The 19,943-nt window shown below is 33.6% G+C and overlaps 1 protein-coding gene and 2 pseudogenes across 1 annotated transcript; all 3 read right to left on the bottom strand.

Moving 5' to 3' along the window:
• Positions 1-229: 229 nt before the first annotated feature.
• On the bottom strand, positions 230-4,406 carry LOC102668497 (purple acid phosphatase 23-like; annotated as a pseudogene).
• Positions 4,407-5,189: 783 nt separating this feature from the next.
• On the bottom strand, positions 5,190-10,158 carry LOC100781931 (uncharacterized). The gene is made up of 7 exons (XM_003543808.5): positions 9,869-10,158; positions 9,255-9,349; positions 8,562-8,679; positions 8,314-8,432; positions 6,358-6,538; positions 6,047-6,190; positions 5,190-5,599 (listed from the first exon to the last, which is right to left on the bottom strand). The coding sequence occupies exons 1-7, from the start codon at positions 10,091-10,093 to the stop codon at positions 5,303-5,305; spliced, it is 1,179 nt and encodes a 392-aa protein (XP_003543856.1). The 5' UTR covers positions 10,094-10,158; the 3' UTR covers positions 5,190-5,302.
• A 4,797-nt stretch (positions 10,159-14,955) lies between these two features.
• LOC100779243 (protein RTF1 homolog) lies at positions 14,956-19,005 on the bottom strand (annotated as a pseudogene).
• Positions 19,006-19,943: the final 938 nt, after the last annotated feature.

Here is a 19,943-nt window from a genome sequence, read left to right as displayed (position 1 = left end):
CGGCAGAAAAAAAATGAAAAATAACGGAAACATAAATAGGTTATCCTGACCACTATTTGACAAGATTTAGATGAGTGATTGTCCAAAACCTAGCTCTACTCCACCTTCAAAATGTAAGAAAAGAAAGCAATTAGTAAATTTCTTAAAATAGTTTTTCATTTGTCTTTTTTCAAATTTAACAATATAGTTTATTTATTTTACTATCTTTTGTTTTCAGAAAATGAAAATATTAAAAACACAATTGATATATCCATTCAATAAATTAAAAAGAGAACAAATCTTTTCAACATTAATATATAACAACATAATATACCAAATATTTAATTTTGTAATATAATAGATAGTGCACATAAAGCAAAAGCTTGAGTTTTTGTTTAGGACATGGATACAATCCATGAATTCTTATCTATATTATTAATCATTTTCTTTTAAAAATTTATTGTCCTATTTTATTGCAGGTTGTGAATTCAACATATGCATTATGGACTTGGCACCGAAATCAAGACAAATACAAAGAAAATGCAGTTGGTGACCAAATATACATTGTGCGACAGCCTGAATTGTGCATCAAAGATTTAAAAGTACTAGTTCTATACTGAAAATTTACTGTGCAGAAGCTTTTTCTTGATTATTTATGAAACTACAAATGTGAGGAATTCCATTGGTCTTGTTTATAAATTATAACCCATGTCTAAACTTGTTATAGCATTCCAGGTTTTATGTGATGACTTCAGGTGGACCAATGGAGAACTGTTTTAATTGACATAAATCAATGATGTTTTACAGTTTTGTATTCATCAAGTGCAAAAATACCTACATTGTACATCATTTCTAACCAAGATTTTTTCCTTGTTGTCTTCCACTGTGTAAAAGTGAATTATATCCCTAGGAATTTAGTCTATAACTGAGCTCAGTACTGTTGTGTGGTTCATGGAGCCGATCACCTAGAGACAAAAGACTTTTGTTATTGATATTGTCTTCCATGGTATAAAAGTTTAACTAAAGACTTTCCTTTGGAAGGCTTTCATATGTTTAATCCAGCCTATTAAATTTTATGCATACTGCAAAATTTATTAGAAAAAAATATGTTTCAGTGTTATTTTTCTAGCTTGCCTAACTGTCATTATTGGTTTTGGCATCAGTTGCATTAGATTTTTTTTTAGTTCTGAGTCAGAGATCATGAGTGTCTTCTAACTCATTGGGTCAGAAACTAATTTCGCTCGCAATACATGACTACGAATGATCCAAGAGAATTTTGCATATGGTGAAAATCAAACACAAATTCTCCTACTAAATAAATCGTTTCCATAAATATGAATGCAACGAGATCTTATACTAGTGCATTAATCATTTGGGTTGTTTCATTATAGATTTAATATTATTTGTGTAGACTAGAAAAATTTAACTTGCTATTTTACTTATTACAAAAATGTTTTATTTTTCGTTTTCATTTCAATGGCTGATTATCCAACATCATTTTGTTTGCTTTGCCTTAATTGTTAATTTGTTATCATTTTAAAAAAATCAAGTTATTTTTCAGTTGGGTTATGATTTCAATCTTACTTTGCCTTTGTTATTATAGTCACAGGATCCACAGCAATCACTTCCATGCAATTCATCCACTAAATCCTCTTCTTCTACAAACCATCTCTCTCATGTAAGCTCCTTTGTGCTTGCTTCCTCACTCTAAACCTACATTTTTATGATGAAAAAGATACGGAATCCAACCTATTTAATTTAATCACTCAGGATGTTTCTATAATCATATCACAAATCCTTGGGGTTCTCTTTATATATGGTCTACTTTCTCAGGTAAATCAGATCTTGATTCTCTTGTTTGTGTCATTGTGGTGTGTATATATAATTACACTACCGTCTACACTTAGCAGATCTTTCTTCAGCCAAGCAAACTGTGCACCTGGATTGAAGATCCAGTGAAACACACCAAGTTCAACCATCTAAAATTATACGCATGGACTGGTCTACATAAGGTGAAATAAACTGTATCAGTTATCATCATTTACCAGTGCTATTGTAATCAACATATGCTCCCAACATGATAAAGTGTATGCCCCCAGCATCAAAAGAGTAGTAGAACTTACTTTTAAAGCCACTTTCTTCAGCAGGAACTGCAAATTGTATCAGGTATGTGTTAGTAATACAGCCCATAAGGATACACAAAGCACCTGCGTACCTTCGTGACTACGAGTAGTGTCCCGACAAGCAAACACCATTGTTTCACCCTGTCTGCCCATCTAGGATATTCCACAATATTCAGTTAGGAGATATTTTGTATTCCGTTAAGAGTTGTTCCCCCTCATCATGGTCAATAGTGCCTGCACCCATTGTAATCGCAATTATAAATACCGCATAAGTAAATAACAGAAGCAAGGAACAATTTACTCGGTACAATTACTTAGCTTGATTAGTAGTAGAATTTAGAGTCCTCTTTGATGCTCTAACAGTATGATTTGAATGTGATTCCACTGGCTTGAGGTTCAGTCTCATGATTCCCTTCAATAACCATCACCGGAATTTCTGAGGTCAAAGGCTCCATAAACCTTTTGTTTCAAAAACCCATTTCGTTTTTCAACTAGCATATGATTTGCATATGTTAAATCTCCACCCATTAGAATTTTAGATGATCAATAGTTGATGTTGAATTGCTTGTGAGGCCCAAATCTCCAATAACTGCTATTCGAGCTGGATAATTATTTGGACTAGGTTTTGGAAAAGTCTCAAAAATAAACTCTCGGCTCATTGCTGGTGTAGAACTATCCCCACATTTGTAATAATATCTGGTGCTAGGTTCAAGACCTACACCAAGAAAGAAATATCTCTGAACTTTCTCCAATTTGAATAACAAGTTATTGTACTTATTCACTTGATACCCTCCCTTTTGTTTTGATATAGTGACTCAGAATTTGCTTTTAACAAGTACCATCGAGCATTTCATATTCTGATACTTTATTTCAAATGTTCTTTTTAACAACAAATGATTTGATAGTTATATGATAGGGGAAATGATTAGAAGAGTAACAAATGAAAAACGTAGATGATTCCAGAGCTGAACATTTAGACACTGCAATGAACAAAATTATGCCACAACTCTAGACTGGAATGCATAGCATACAGAAAGAAGCAAGGTTTTGGAGACCACAAAAGAACTCTCTTTCACAAATTAATTGGACAAGTAAATAGAAATGAATTCTTCTATCCAATAATTGATTATTGTTTTGCCAAATATGTCACAAGGCAGACATCAAACATCATGAAGTATTGCATCCCAGAAAATAAAATAACCAACAAAAACAAAAACAGCCAAGCCTTTCCCCACTAGGTCATCTGTTGTTGGCTACATGAATCAGACAACATCACAATCTTCTGTCATAAATCATACCTATAGGAACATGCCTGGATAGGTTCTACAAAAATCAACCAGCAGCATGTTCCTAGTCAGTAATCACTGCTTCCTACTCAGCACCAAATAAACACTACCCTTCATTTGAGCAGAAACCCAAACAAGAAGTAACTCAACATACCTTTGAGTTTCACATGGTGAATGATACCAGAGGTGTAATTCCACAGGCCTTCAAAGGGATACAACAGACTGTAAACAACAGAATCACCTTTCCTAACACTTATGTACTTTCCACTCTCTTTCCCATACCACACCTCACTTTCAACAGATGCAGAATCTATCGGGGTCACATTCAGGCCAATCTGTGCATCCCCTCATCCAAAACCAAACAACACAACCAAGTAACAACTTGATGCTTTAGAATACAACACCATCATTAGTGTAAAAGTTAACAAATTGTGATTGAGTGAGAGTGTAAAATTTACTCTTAAAACATGACAATTTGTGATCAGATAGTAAAATCCCTTAACATTGTCAGTACATAGACTACTTACTCTTAAAGTTTGACGATTTACTCTTAAAGTTTGACGATTTGTGATCAGATGATAATGTAAAAATTTTTATTCTATCTTTACATTGTCGGTGCATAAACTAATTACTCTTAAAACACAATGATTTGTAGTTAAATGACAATGTAAAAATCTTTATATTACCCACGCATAGACTATTTAGTATTTACTCTTAAAAAACAAAACTTTTTGGAAATTCTGAGAGTAGATAAAGCACCAGTAACCCAAGAAACCCACATGGAAGTTGGTGAAGAAATTGCAAGAGCAATCTGTTCAGCGAAGTTTGAAGTGACATTCTTTCTGAGCCTTGGATGAGTCACAGGCAAGTCCTCACTGTCCTGTCGCAGTGATGGGTCGAACCGGTGGGTAACTGGGTCAAATGGGCCATCCAAAGTGGTGGGAATGTGACTCTCAGCCACTGCCATCATCACCAAAACCATGGCCAGTGGCATGAAAAAGGTGGTGCAGATTTTCATTTCTGACCCAAAAGTGAATGAATGAACTGTTTTCTGTTTCTGAGGATGTTGAAGATGTTGTGTTGTTAAGGGTAACTTAACTTAGTATTAACAAGGTTGATGATCATCGTGGTGTAAGTACGTACAATACAGACTTCAATGTAGTTAAGTGTGATCATGAGCTATATGTTGTTTTGCCTTGTTGGCATGTTAATATCGGCATCTCCGTTATAATATTGGAATATGCTTCTTGTAGAGATATGTTTTTAGTTTTTAACAATATCTTAAGTTCTTGTAGAAATTTAATATATTTCTTTCTTCATATTTTTTCAAAAGTAACATGATTTTACTCCATCGTCAAAAACCAAAACCTCATGCTTTTGTTAAACTATAAGAAATAAAAATGTATTAAATTTTTATAGAAACTAAAATCAATATTTTGAAATACTTTAAGAAAATTGAAACTTGTTTTTATCTCAATTTAAAATAGATCGTGACTTTAGCACTTTTTTCTCTTACCCTTTTTGTACTTTGTCTTTTTTAGTATGGGCATAGTCTTGCCTAATATCTAGAGTACACGCTGACTAACCAAGTTGGACCAATCATTGTGTAAGGATTGATATATATTAAGTGTAACTTGTGCTGTATGATATTCTAATTGTACCCGTTGATCTTTTTTTTATGAGAGTGATTATATCTATCATTTGAACTAAAAGGTTGGATTAATAGGACCTCACATTTGGTTTGATCAAGTTTACCAGTGTATTGGATTTTCTACAACTAAACTACATTCCCACCAGAGGCTCAAAATAAATATACTAACCAATCATATTCAATCAACGGATGCAAAGACAAATATGAGTATTTATTACAGGAGCCAACAATTTGGATGACTTGAGAAAAAGGTAACATAGGATTCACAATTTGGTCTCAAGAAAATAAGTAGATGAGACAGCCAAGCCTTGCACATCATACGTGCGAACAAGCCTTTGCCTCTTGTCAGGTGTCTCCAACCAACAGAACTCCAAATGGAACGATTTTGATTCTGCCACACTTTTTGCTACATCACAAGGGCACCCCATGTACATGCCACCGGGTAATAGTATCATCTGATAACCTCCATCAAATGTAACCAAATAGTCTGATACTGTGCCAGTCCAATGCACATTGGTAGTAACATTTTCCCCATCAAAAGTTGAACTTGAAGTAACATCCTGATATCCAATAACAGCATCAACAACGAAAACCTCTTGTGTTGAGAAAGGGGTGTTAATTTTAAAACATCCTATGTCTACAACATATGCAGGTAAAGGGAAAGGACTCTTATTGAACCAAATAGAAGAAATTGCTTGTTTATCATACAATAGTACATTACTCAAATCAAATATATAGAATACACCACCAGAACCTGAAATATGGGGTGATGAAGTGGACAGAAGAGAATGCCACTCAATAAAAGATCCTATATGCCCCCACATAGTAGAACTAACAAGGGATGAAAGATCCCCCAAACTGAATAAAGGGGCATAAATAAATCATCATGTGATTAAATTTTGATTTTTTTTTTCACAAACTAATAGCACAATTCAATGCTTTAAGAAATTTTTTAAACTACAATTTCACTATGCCTATGTGACTTGTGTTACTAAGTTGTAAAATACCTGCATAAGTTGGCCATTGTCATCCATATCGTGCAACACAACAGTATCAGCATTAGCAATTGTAGATCCATACACACCACTTCGTTTTGTGATGGAATGACCTTTCCATTTACCAAGAAAAGGTATAATCCTACTCTTCGCATCCTGAAACGAATAAAAAAGGTCATAAGAAACATAGACATGAGATATTGTCCTGCTGCTGTCAAAAATGGGTAGAACTGTCAAAGCAAAAACTCAGTTATCGAATCTGCAGTAGATATACAAACAAAAAAAGAAAGTTGCGCATATCTAAGACTCTCAGTTAAGCTCACCCTATAACTATCAAGTAGAGGAGGAGCCCCATCACTTCTTTCCTCTAGGAAGAGGATAAGCATATCTACAGTGCCTTTTGGCTCCAAAATGTGAAAGGCTCTTGCTCGCATATCTCTCTCTAGAGAGTACAGGCAATTCTCACATACAACAGAAGGTCGCCGAGAGGGAAGCTTGAGATTTCTGCACCATAAGGAAGTGTACAAAATTTAAGGCATAAAATATAATGTACGCATACTAGTAATTCATGTATGCCTTCTTTTTCTCATGTTGGTCCTCAAAGTTCAAATCACTCAACAATAAACCCTTTGATCCATACAGGAAGAGGTTTTCATTATTAATCCACAGTAGCAAATGGTTTGTAACTTTGCATATTAACCTGTTAAAGATTAAAAGGAGAAGAGGAAAACTGGAAAACTAAAGAAAACTTAAGCAGAAACAATTAAGAAATATCTCTAAATGGTTTTACTAAAATCTTGGTTTTGATAAAGGTAAATGGCATAATTAATCAACGTGCAGAATACCTAGTCGAATAAAACTTGGTTATTGCTGTCAAGTGTCAACCATGTTAGACGATGTTCCAGATTAATCAAAATGACATTCAATCCAAATGCTTTGAATCAAACAATTGATAAAATATATTATTAAATGTAATTAAAGAAACAGGGTTTGAAAGATTTATTTCCCTACTTTGCATGAAAAACCAACATAGATAATACTAGCATTAAGTCATTATCTGAATTATCAACAGTTGGACAACATAAAGGAAACTATGTTGGTTAAGTGATATGATGTAAATAATCCAGCAACACGCCAACATACACTAATTTTAAGGCAAAATGATGGTTGACAAAATATTGATAGCTTGAGTTAACAGGGCTATAGAAATTAGGATTTAAATAAAAATTACTGGGTTAACCATGGACTTGGTTCAATGAAAACAAACAGCTCAGACATTTCATTTAAATATTTGTATTTCCTGCTACTGCAGGTGTTTTACAGACACATACAACACACCATGTCAAATAATGTTTTAGCAAGAAAGCCCCAAATAGCTTGTAAAAATAGTTTTACATGGTTTGAGTCTTGGAAACAATAATAGCATAAGTTTGTCACATAACAGAGTTATAGAAATTAGAATGTAAGCTAAATTCACCAGGCTAAGCAGGCACGTGGCTTAGCTAGTGTATTCTGGTCAAAGATTTCAATTGAAAATTTGAATTCGGAATTATTTTAGATTTTTCTCTCTTGTTTAGATTTCAAATTTTCCATTAAAATTGAATGTTTTATCATCAGCTATAAAGTTTTCATCTCTACATTCTCCTGCTAAGATTGCTCATATGCATCCATATTATAAATTACTTTTCAGTGAGAAAGCCACAAACAGCCAGATGTGCATGTTACAAAGGAAATAAAACTTAGCATCAAGTTGAAAATTAGTATCATCAAGAGAAGTAACTTCAGAGCAACATTTCAATGTTGATGTTTAATAATTTCTTTCTCTTTTTTATTGGCTGTTGCAACATTATCTTCCTATTCTTCTGTTACTAAGAGTAGAGCCAAAGGTCTAGTCCCACCACACTTCTCAGGTTACCACTTATATTATGCATGTTGTCAAAATGTTGTGACAAAAAGTACTTAGCAAGTTATCCCTATGCTATGGCAATACAAACATTTAAGAGTGTGTTTGAAAGGAAAGACAAAAACAATATTGGAGAGAAATTTTGTACTTAGTGGAACCCACACCTTTTACACTCTACTTTAATTCAAAAAAAATTCTTCTATTTCCATCTTCTCTATTTCTATCCTATAAACCAAGCACGCCAGTAAAGTGCAGCCTTGATTTCATTCACCAATGCATGATAAACGTTTATAGGACAGCAATTGCTACACTTCACCAATATAGAAATCAATCAAATAGTGCTAGTTGATCTATTGTAGAAAAAGAAGCATTTTACCTTGGTGATTCTTCACCAGTGTCATCTTCTCCAAGAACACCTTGCCTTAATACTGTTTCCAACATGCCAGCTGTTTGATACCTCAGTGCAAATGCTTTCTCAGATGGGAAAAAGCCTATCTGCAAACTAATTGTGATGGATATTGTAAAGAAGCAATGGGATCACACAGAAAGAACCAAGAAAGTTTAAAAAAACATGATGGTTTAAACTACAGTTTTTTATTTTCCAGCATAAGAAGAAAATCTCACTTGTTGATATTTGTCAACAGTAAACATATTGGTTTCCTTAATTTTGTACTCTGCCCATTCTGCATCATTGTCATCTCCAGAAATTGAAGTACTTGATGAAGGTTGTTTAATATACAGCCTGCAAGGAGCAACAGGTATACAATTTACTATTTGAAAAAATAGAAAATTAAAGTAGTCAAACAAGATATCACTTATCCTCTTAAGCAAGCTGATGATGAGCAAATATTACTCAGATTCAAATTATTTAATATAATGGGGTTACAGTTTAGTAAATTCAATCCATTTTTCTTAGAAAGGATCACATCATAAATGCTTTAATTCAAGGAATTGACAAATATTTCAGATGCATTTGGTTTATTTTCATGGATATGTTTTTACTAACAATAACAAAAATGTCATTTATTTTAATTTTTGTCCTGTTTTCCAAAAAAAAAAATTAAAAAGGAGGGGATGGCAAAAACAATATTTTTTTATTTTCATTGTTTACTTTGCAAATTCTTAAAAACACAAAACAAAAGGAAAAGAAGACATTTTGTATATCGACTGGAAATAAAAAAATAAAAACAATCCATGCGGATTGTTTACATTTCCTCTGGACTTCTTTCTAGTTGGGTTGCATTATTTTCTCATGATTTTTTTCAAAAGTAAAGGAATGATGCGTGTTGATAAGAGTGAGAGAAGAAGGTTGATTACGTTTGAATGAGACTCATGAGTTCATCTTCCCCATAAGAGCTAGCAGAAAGCTTGGTACTCAGTTGTTGCAACATATTCCCACATGAATCAAATTGCTACAAAACATAGAGGAAAAGAATGTATTTAAAAAAATAGATAGATAAATAACATATGAGTTTAATAGTTATACGCTGATATTGTAAAATAGATTTACACCGTCATTCAATCACAAATTATTATTAGTATTACTTTTAAAGTAGTTATCCATAAAAGTCAACAAATTTATCATGGTGGATTCTGATGGGATCATCATGTAAAACTATTTTACACTCTTAGTGTATAATCTATTTTCTCATAGGCGCACTTGGGTAAGTACTTTTCCTGTTAAAATTTCAACTTAAAAAAAAATTACAATAATATCTAGAGTTCAATTTGTATGCACTATCAGAGTAAAAAGGTTGTACAGTATCAACTAATCAGAATCATGGTAATTGGTGACTATAACTTTTAGACAAAAAAAAAAAATAGAAAGTTTTCATTGAAAAATGATCTTTACTGTTATTTCTAATGCATTCCCAACATGAATTCCAACATAAGTTTTCTAATTTGAATAGAAAAAGTAAAAGAAATGTCACATAGAAAGAGCCGTTCCACTTTCCGGAGTTAAGGTTGATGAAACGTCGGAGGTTGTCGATGTTCATAGCGGCTTCTTCGACGGTTGGGGAGGAAGAGGAGGCTCTGATTCTGGTAAGGGAAGAAGAAGAGAAAGTAACAGAGTTTGGGTTAACAGAAAGAAAGCGAATGGTGTTAGTGTTGGGAAGGGAAGGAACCCAAACTGAACACTGAATAGAAGAAGCCATTGTTGAGTTGAGTCTCTTCTCTTCTTAGTTGTCAGGTGCCACCAAAATTCAGTTTACGCTAACATATCTTATCTCTCTCATTTCTTGTTTGCTAAGCGAATTTGGGTCTGGACTTGTGAGGAGTTGCAATCTACACTCCCCTTGTTTTTAATACACTCCCTTGTACTTTGTTTTCCCAAAATACCCTGAAATTCAAAAACTATGCACTCCCCCTTTTACTTTGGCCCTTTTTGGTTCAAACAATGAGTCCAAAATGATATAAAAAAACAAGAGTCTCACGAACAACAGTACAAGAATCTATGAGGACCATTTGAATCACTTCAAAAACATAAAGTAATATATTGAACTTTTTAAAAATAAAATAAAATAAGGGAATAAACTGAATATAATCAAAAGCACTCAAAGTGCATTTTAGCTATAAAAAAAAAATTAAACAATATTTTTGTGAACCTAGTTAAGAATTAAATTGTAAGTGAATGGTAATAACATATCATTAATTAACAAAGACTCAACCCATTCTTCACCGGTTAAAAAGCACTCAACCCAATCCCAATTAATTTTTGCATTTAAATTTTTGATGTGGCCTAACTAACATCATAATTGAATCATAACTGAATCGTAATTGAAAACCTACCACTAGAGGTGTGTTTTGGACCCTTAGAAAAATTAGATTATTTCAATAATCAAATACATGAATAATCGATTATCACTAGAATCTTTTTTATTTGGATAAGTTTGATAAAAAAAAGTAGTTTGAAAATAATTAATTTTGTTTAGATGCAACAAAAAATTAGCTTTTACATATTTAAAGAGTATAAAAACAACTTAAAGGAAAAATAAGTTGTTAGTAAATAAGCATAAGCTACAAATTTTCATATTAAAAAATTACTTATTTTGCATAAAAAAAGTTTTTTTTATAAATTTCAGTCGATGCCCCAAACACTAACTTATTTTATAAACAAATTTTATTTTCCTTGAAATTAGCTTAAATTGGGAAAAATAATCTTTCCCAAGCATGTTCTAATTGACAAAGACCCAACCCATTTGTCACCAAAAAAAATAAGATGCCCAAACATTGTTATTTTTGTATTTAAACACAATATCACATTCTTCACGTCGCATAATTATTTCATACTTTCATATGGCATGCATCCTTAACTTGCAGAACTTTGAGTTCAAGAGGTTGTTGACCCCGTTTTACCATGAAAGTGAGTGTCACACGTACATCCTCACCAATATGTTTTATTTTTTGCTGGGTTTATCCTAGAATCATTAATGGGAATTTTCATTTTCTTTCGCTTCGCTGACATATTATATCTCTCCCGCCCACCAAAATCAAATATCTTTTTCTATGTGAAACGAATTTGGGGCATGCTAGGTGCACCCAGCAACATTACTGGTGCACCCAGTAATTAAGTGAATGGGTAAAATTGTCTTTATGTTAAAAAATAATAATTTCTTCCTTCGGAAGAAAGTTCTTTTGGTAGAACAATTTATTTTACCGGAAGAACCTTCTTCCAGAGAAGCTACCGGAAGAACTTCTTCCGATAGCTTCTCCGGAAGAAGGTTCTTCCAGTAGAACAATTTGTTCATCCGAAAGAATCTTCTTCCGATAACTTTCCGGAAAAACCTTTGTCTGAAAGAAGAAATTTTTTTTTTAACACAAGGATAATTTTGTCCATTCACCTAATTATTGGGTGCACCAGTTGCTAGTGCATCTAGCATCTCCCTGTTTCAAAATTTTAAGGACTAATGAGGGTATGTTGTTTCATGCTCTTCCCAAGTTACTTTCTTTACTTTTTTTTAATATTATTTTTTTACTTTCCGGATTGATGATTTAAGAAACGAAAAGGAAATACATTTTTTAATGTAATTTTGTATTTCGGATTGAGCATTCCGAAAGACAAAAAGAAATCCCGGAATCAATTGAAAAGTGCAGGAAGCAATAGCCCGAATGTTCGGGTGAAGCTGCTAGCCAAATTTGGAGTATTTTTTAATATGTTTTCTGGTATCTCAAATTAGAAGCATTTTTTGTTTTAGTGTCCTAATTAAAAAAATTTCTATTTTTAGTCTTCAAATTTATGAAATATTGTTTTAGTCTCTTAACTTCATTTTTTTGGAAGACTACAAATTAAAATATTATTTTTTTAATCTCTCAATTTCACTTTTGAAGACTATAAACAATATTCTCTGCGCATTTAAAAGACTAAAAATAATATATTTTAAATTGGAAACAAAACCAAAAATATCTTAAATTTAAATTATTAAATATATCTAATCTTTTTTTATATTGAAAAGCATTTTTTAAAAAACCAGTGATCATTATATCATCACAAGTCCAATTGTATAATTGATTAAATTTAATACTCCACCCAAATCTCAAACCAATTGTCGACCACTTGAACCCAATTTTTATAACACCAATTCAATAACTTATGATTAACTTTAAATTGTATAATCACTCGCTGATCATTGGGATATGTCTCCCAAGTAATGAACAATAAACATTCAAATGTCAAGCTCAAGAAGCCTAGGATCATTTTAATGCCTACGAAGCTATTTCATAAACTGAAATGAGACATGACACAGATCTTGACCCAAAGTGCTACTCTGCAGAGCACATCACTTATTTAACTCAATCAAATGTTCTTAAAAGTTGCTTTGAATCTTTATTTTTTAGATAGCATGAGTAAAAGTGATTTTGAATTTTTTTTTTATATATATATACATTATTTTGCTATTTTTTTTTTAAAAAAAAAGAAAGTGATTTTGAATCTTTGCATTGTATATGCTCAAAATTGTATTATCTTATTATCTTGTGTGATTAATAAAGAATTGTGAATACAATAAGAATTTACATTAAAGATATTCTTAGTATCAAAGTGGATTGAGTTTGTAGTTAAAGTGTGTGCCACCAAATTAGCTTGTCTCCTAACAGGTTGATTTGTGTAGAAAGAATACAATCTCGTGATATTTACCTTTTTTTAATTTAGTTAATGTATAAAATATGAGACCCAAGAGCGACTACCAATAGGTCAACAACCACATAAATGAACTCACACCATACTTTAATCCAAAATTTAAAGTTTGGATTTATGTATCTTATTTTCACTTATATGATATTCATCATTTTCATTCCTACACGATGTGAAACTTCATCTCACAGTTGTATTTCAATACTCTTTTTTCCTTCCTCCTTAACCAATTCAACCAACTTTATATCTTCCCTTTAGGTGTATGTATTTGTGATGAGTTCACTTCCCTTCGCTCACACATTTAGTATTTTGAGATTATTGGATTTATGATGCATATGGTATGTAGTGTTATAAGGCACAATTCTTTACTACTTGTTGCTCATGATTTGCATGTATGCTATCTAGTATCCATATGTTGCTGGTGTGGTGCCTTTATTTGCAATGCTATGTGAGGAATGCTACAAGAAACACGAAAAGTTTATACGCATTTTTAGAAATAATCTAATAAGAGTTTTTATATAAAAAAAATTAATTAATTAGAAGAATAGTCAATTGAGGTCATGTAGTAGCAATGGTTCAATTCAAGGATATAAAATTGTTGTTGGGATTGACCAAAATTGTCCAAAGGAAATAAAAGGTTGGGAAAAAGTTGCTTGAGAAGCCCTCTCATTCTATTCGCTAGATTCTGTTGGTTGATGTGGAGATTCAGTTTTTTAAGCATATAACTAGAATAGAATTAATGATGTTATACAATCCAAAAAATTAACAAAAAAAATAGATGTTACTACTAAGTACAAGCTCTTGTTCACAACCATTGGACTAGGCATTGCAAAAATCCTTTTCTTGATAATAGCTTTTTTAATTGCTTGACAAGGTTGGAAGATGTTGCTTGCCTACAAGCAAAATAGAGTTGTTTGTAGTCTTACAGTATAAATATTCAACTTGACCATGATGCATACATCCCAGGAAAAGCTCTTGTGGCCTAATCTTCAGCATAATGACAACTTTCACATTTGTTATAACAGCCTCATTTTGACCGTATGACAATTCCAATTTCCAAGCCTAATATTAGAAGAGAATTATTTTTTTTTAAATCGCTATTAAAAGAGACAATTTGAGTGATTGAAAGATAAATTATGTAAGTAGGTGCGCTAGTGTGTGTATTTAATTAAGAACCACTAATGATTCTTTTCTCTTTACTTTTTCTGTCAGTTCGATTCATTTTTTATGAAAATGGTTTCCGTATCATATAATACTAGTTAGATTTTATAATTTTCACCCAGAACAACAAAAAATTAAACTAAAAAAAAGGAAAAAATAGAAAAAATGAAGAGGTAATTCAAAGAGAAAATGACTTTAAGCACAATTTGGTAACTCAAGAAATACACAAAAAAATGTTCTTATATTAAACTAAGTGTGGAAACAACTCAATTCAAGCGGTTGAAATACGATGGATAAATAACGTAAATAACAAGGTTCATATATCTTCCATACCATATCATGAATGCCACACCTCGACCATATATTTCTCTATTTTAGCCCATAAATAACATTATGGTTTCAGATGCCATTATTTTGCATTTCACCATTGTTTTTTTAAATGATTTATACTTTGAATCTGTTTATCATGAATACAATGAGCAAATGAGGTAGCTACTATTGCTTGCCATACAACTACAACAGTTCTTAAGAGAACCCTTCCTATACCGGAAAACAAGAGCACAAGAAAAGTCCGCGGATAAGTATAACACTTATCACAGCACAAAGGAAATTGAAAGTGAAACAAAATTTCTTCTTGACAATAACAGTCTCAACTCAAGAGGACAGATAGTCTGTAATATTTCACCATGATATCAGATTTCATGTGCATTTATCAAGCTTTCTCTATAACTTCCAACAATCTGGCTAAATATCATTGTTAAATCACACACATTCTTCACTAACATTTATGAAATATCTATTGTTTTATGTTTGAGCATTGAGAAATAAAAAATCTATGGAAACATGACCACTTAAAAAATTCAAAATACATAATATTACAGTCAACACAACACAAACCATCAGCTCATAGAGCCTCGGACTTACCTCAACTGGCATACTGCTAGAGCAGCAACAAATTTCAAAGAAGCCCTCTTCTTCTTTTGTAATCACTGACTGTCAGCGTCAACGCATGCCTCCTACCATCATTTTCAGAGACTCTAAATCCAACTGTTGATTCTATTCTTTGTTTTCTTGCCATAAATCCTGCCTGAGCTCCTGGAGCCCCACCATACTTTTGAAGTAATGCTAATGAAATTGGCAGCTCGAAATTGTGCAGCATATTTGACTCTGTCCCTTGATCCACGGGAGCACTTGTATCCACGGCAGCAGCGATAGCCACCATGCCAGCCTCGACTGTCACTGGTGCTCCTGTTCCATTGCTGCCAGCACCAGCCACATTGCCATTGACAATATTATTTCCAGCTGCAGCCTTTTCACCAGGTTTTGCAGCATAGTAATTCCTTGATCTAGTCCATCTCCTTGAAAATGGATCATAACCTGCCTCCCCTGCTTTCAAACCTATATTCACTGGCTTCAATTCAGAAGCATTCTTGAAGTTCTCAAACCTGTTTTTTCTATTCATCTCAGCCAGTTTCAATGCCTTGGCATCCTTCTGCTTTGCTTGTCTCGATGCCTCTAATTCTTGCAGTCTTGTCTTGATCCTCTCCACTTCTGCCTCATCATGCTTACTTTGTGCTATTTCCAATTCCCTCCTCAGCCGATCCTTCTCAGCAGCAACATTCAGTGGCCTTGTTGAGGCAGACTTTTTCTCTTAACATCTGCTTCACAGTAGCCGCTGAGTAGACAAATGTGATGGCTTTTTAGATGGCTTGCTTTTTTTCTAGCACGTCTTGTTTACTTGGCATCCGGACGCCACTGCAATCTACTTCCTTAACCCACTGTTTGAACTCCTCTTCAATTGGAGCAGAGTCACTAACCATAGCCATTTGCCACCTAGCAGCAGAACTTTCATTTCCCCAAACAACATTCAAATACTTGTAGGTAGTTTTATTTTCTAATTTATACTGTCGATCAGGTTCTGAAGCATCAACATTTTTCACCATGCAGAGTCGGTAGATTGGTCCAGTTTTTGATCTACCAATTCCCACTCTTACAAAGCAACCAACTATTAACTCCTCAAAGAAAGGCTTCATAAACCATTTGGCAAGTTTTGATCTGCGAATAGTTATTTCCTTTATATTCTGAAAGGATGGACCCTCAGACCCAGCTAGTGCCCTGTCATCATCACTGTCAGCAATTCCTCCATCCCCAATTGACCCTTCATCATCACTATGGGACCTACTTTCACTCTCACTATGACTTGAACTACTGAGACTTGTTGATGTGAACGTTTTGCGCTTTGGTGGAGAAAAATGCCGGGGACCTGCATTTCTTGATGCCTCTCTCAGTCTCCGGTGAGCTTCCGGATCTTGCTGTTTCAATCGCTTTGCACGCAATTCATTTAACGCATCATTCTTGGCTGACCTGTCAGCAGATCTGGCTGATGCACACATGCGCGATGACGACATGGGGGGAGACTGTTTTCTGGGTGCTGCTGCCTTTCCTTTCTCACGCTTTGATGCTATCTTTCCCAACACATTTTTATCATCCTTTTTTGTAGCCCTGTCTGATAAGATCATCTCTCTTTGAAGTTCAGTCATCTCAGAAAGCTTTCGCCTGTCATCCTCATCCTTGTAGAGATCATCGCCAATATTTGATTCATCACTGCTATCACCATCATGATCGTTGCGACCATCATCATCTGCTTCTTCCTGACTGCCTAAATCATCATCTCTTTCTGTTGGATCTAGTCTTTTCTTCAGAGGAACTTGTGATCCAGAGGGCTTTCTGCTTGCATAATTGAGTTCATCATCTGAATCGTCATCCCTATAATCACTCCCACCATCTGAATAGGCGCCATCATGTCGTCTCCTTGAAGGTGGAAGAGAATGACGATTTCTACCAGCTGTACCAGTTCTCCCCGCAGCCTCCAAAAGCAAATTCTCCAAATCGGCCATATTTGTCCTGACTTCAACCTAAATCCTATCCTGCATAAATCACAAATCCACAAAGACCGCTTTAGATGGGAATAGCATGCATAAAATATTTAATTGGGTTCATGAATGTATCTAAGCCATATATGGTAGTAGTTATGGTATACAAACATATTCAACGCATGGATAGTCTATATAAGGGTGTAGAATTCAGAAAAAAAAATTGGCTCACGGTTTGTGTAGGTACGTGGTTTGACTTTGACATCTTTTACATTATTACCACAAATTCTTTTAAAGAGAACGCGGTAAGCGGTACATGTGCTGTGAATTTAGTACACACTATGCAGGTTGTTGATAGAATTATGTAAGCCTTGCAAGTCATAGTTATGATATACAATAATGTTCAATGCATCTGTGTGGATAGCCAACATAGGGGAGTAGAATTCGGAAAAGGATTGACCCGCAGTTCATGTTGGCAGGCGGTTTGTCACCTTTCACATTATTATTGCAAGACTTCCTTTAAAGATGAAAGAGAACCCACCCACAGGGATTATTAAGAGAATTATGTTAGCCACACAAGTAGTAAATAAGATATACAACAAGAGAAATGATAACAACACACTAATATCGGTTGAAATTTATTGGAATCCACACATTTTGGTGGGTTGAACTCCTTTTTTGGCGAGTCTCTCTCCTGATTTTGTAGTTTCAATAAAATTTTAAACCAACGGGGAGTATGTTAGTTAGAGAGTGTGTTACTAGCATTCCTTAATACAACAATGTTCAATGCATCCAAATGGATATTCGATATAGGGGACTTGAATTCGGATATGGATTGAAACACACATCATTTAGGTAAGTAGTATGTCATCTTTTAAATTATTATCACAAGAGTTCTTATAAAGAGAAGTCGGTTCATCTATGTAATTTTTTTTTTGCTGAATAAGTTCATCTAGGAAAGCAGTTAGTAATCTTTTGTCATCTTTTACGTTACTATTAGAAGACTTCCATTAAAGATAACCTAAAATGCGGTACACAAGTGCTGTGAGTCACAGGTTTATTGAGAGAATTATGCAACTAAGCTCAAGTCAACTAAAATCATAACTAAACTCAATAAGCAAAGTACTCTCTTGGGTCTAATTAATTTTGATTACTTTCTAATAAAGCCAAATAATAAAAGTCCCTTTTAAACAGTGTTCAAGAACAAGAAGATCTAGGTATGAAACAAAAAGAATTCATAGATCGCGAAGCTTACTGCTAGAAAAAGCTGCCGTGGAAACGATATGGGAACTAATCACAAAGGGCGACGATTGAACGTGTTTGACTTCAAATTTGAAAACTTCTACAGTGAAAAAAAGATAGAGAGGGTTAATCGTTAAAAGAAACTAAACTAGGGTTTGATTCTTGAAACTTGAATTCTGAATAGTTGCTTTTGTTGCTTTGAACCACAGGAAAAATAGAGAAGTACTGAACAACTAAAGTAGTTTCTTTTGTTGTATCCTTTCACCCTCTCCCTTATGCTCTGTTTGGTAGAGTGGGAAAGTGTCACAGGTCTCCCACCGTGGGAAACCAATTTTGGACCGTTGGGATGTTTTCATTTTTAAAATCGACGGATGAGATTCTTTTTCATTCTTTTCCCGAATTACCCTCCTCTCCCCTTTTTCCATCTTCTGCATCTTCCCCTCGTCCCAGAATACCACCCATTTCAGCACCACTAACGGCGTCAGCAACGGGTCAATCATTTGAGGCGCAGAGACAGGTGTAGAGAGCGGAAAGCCCTTAACGGTGAAGATGTCGCCGTCGTTGGAAATTGGAAGGAAGTGGGGTTAATTCGGGAAAGGGAGAAAAAAAAAGAAGAACTAAGGGTATGGTATGTTTGATTCACAGAGAAACAAGAATGGGATGGTATAAGAATATTTGTCTAACTTTTAATTTAAAGATGTGTTTGGCTTAGGAATAAGGGATTCAACATAAGACTATTTGTTAAACATTTAATTTAAAAAATAACTAAAGAATGTTTAACAAAAATAAAGATTGATGGATTAAACAAATATTTATAAATTTTTAATTCATTAAATCCCATATAATTTTTTTCTAATTTAACAGAAATAAAAAATACAGTATTATTCGGTAACTTTAGTCTCTCACTTTCAAACTTGCTATTAAAGCCAAAGCTTTGGTCTCTCACTTTCAAATTTCAATATCTCTTGCTATTAAAGCCAGAAAGTTTTGCAAACAAAATTTTGGACTTTATTTTCATGCAATCCCGTCCAAATATTCAAATAATTTGAGCTACCTATTATCCCCCTACTTGTCTTTACAGTAATGTAAAAACATTTTCAGTAATCATGTATATTATTAATAATTTTATTATTTTTTTAATTTCGTGAAACATATAATTGCATTTATTTTATATTTTCCTTATTTTAAAATGTTGTTTTCACTCTTTTAGTTAGAATTTAACTTTTCAGAAATCATTTTAGTATGTTTAGATTTTGGAATCAATTTTTTTTATGTTTTCCTATGTTTTAAATGAATGTTTGGAAGTTTATTGTTAAAAGAGGATGAGTCAAAGTAATATATATATATTTAATTCTGGTACAGCAGACACAAAGATACACACTCAGTTAGAGAAAGTCGGTAGTTATCCTAGTTTTATGAGATGTGAAACGCCCAACAATAAATTGTACTCATTAGGCCACAAATGTCATGTTGATACTTTTTGGATAGAAAAACAAAGCATTAAAAAATGTTTTTGGAAAAGAATAAGGTATTGGTTGGTATGCAATTGTGTGGAACTCTCCCCCATCCTCCATTCTCCACCATCAAATGCACCGTTCA

This window comes from Glycine max, chromosome 13 (assembly GCF_000004515.6).
Source record: "Glycine max cultivar Williams 82 chromosome 13, Glycine_max_v4.0, whole genome shotgun sequence".
NCBI classification, from domain to species: Eukaryota; Viridiplantae; Streptophyta; class Magnoliopsida; order Fabales; family Fabaceae; genus Glycine; species Glycine max.
Note: the sequence above shows the minus strand (reverse complement) of the source record. Positions and strands in the feature narration are given on the sequence as shown.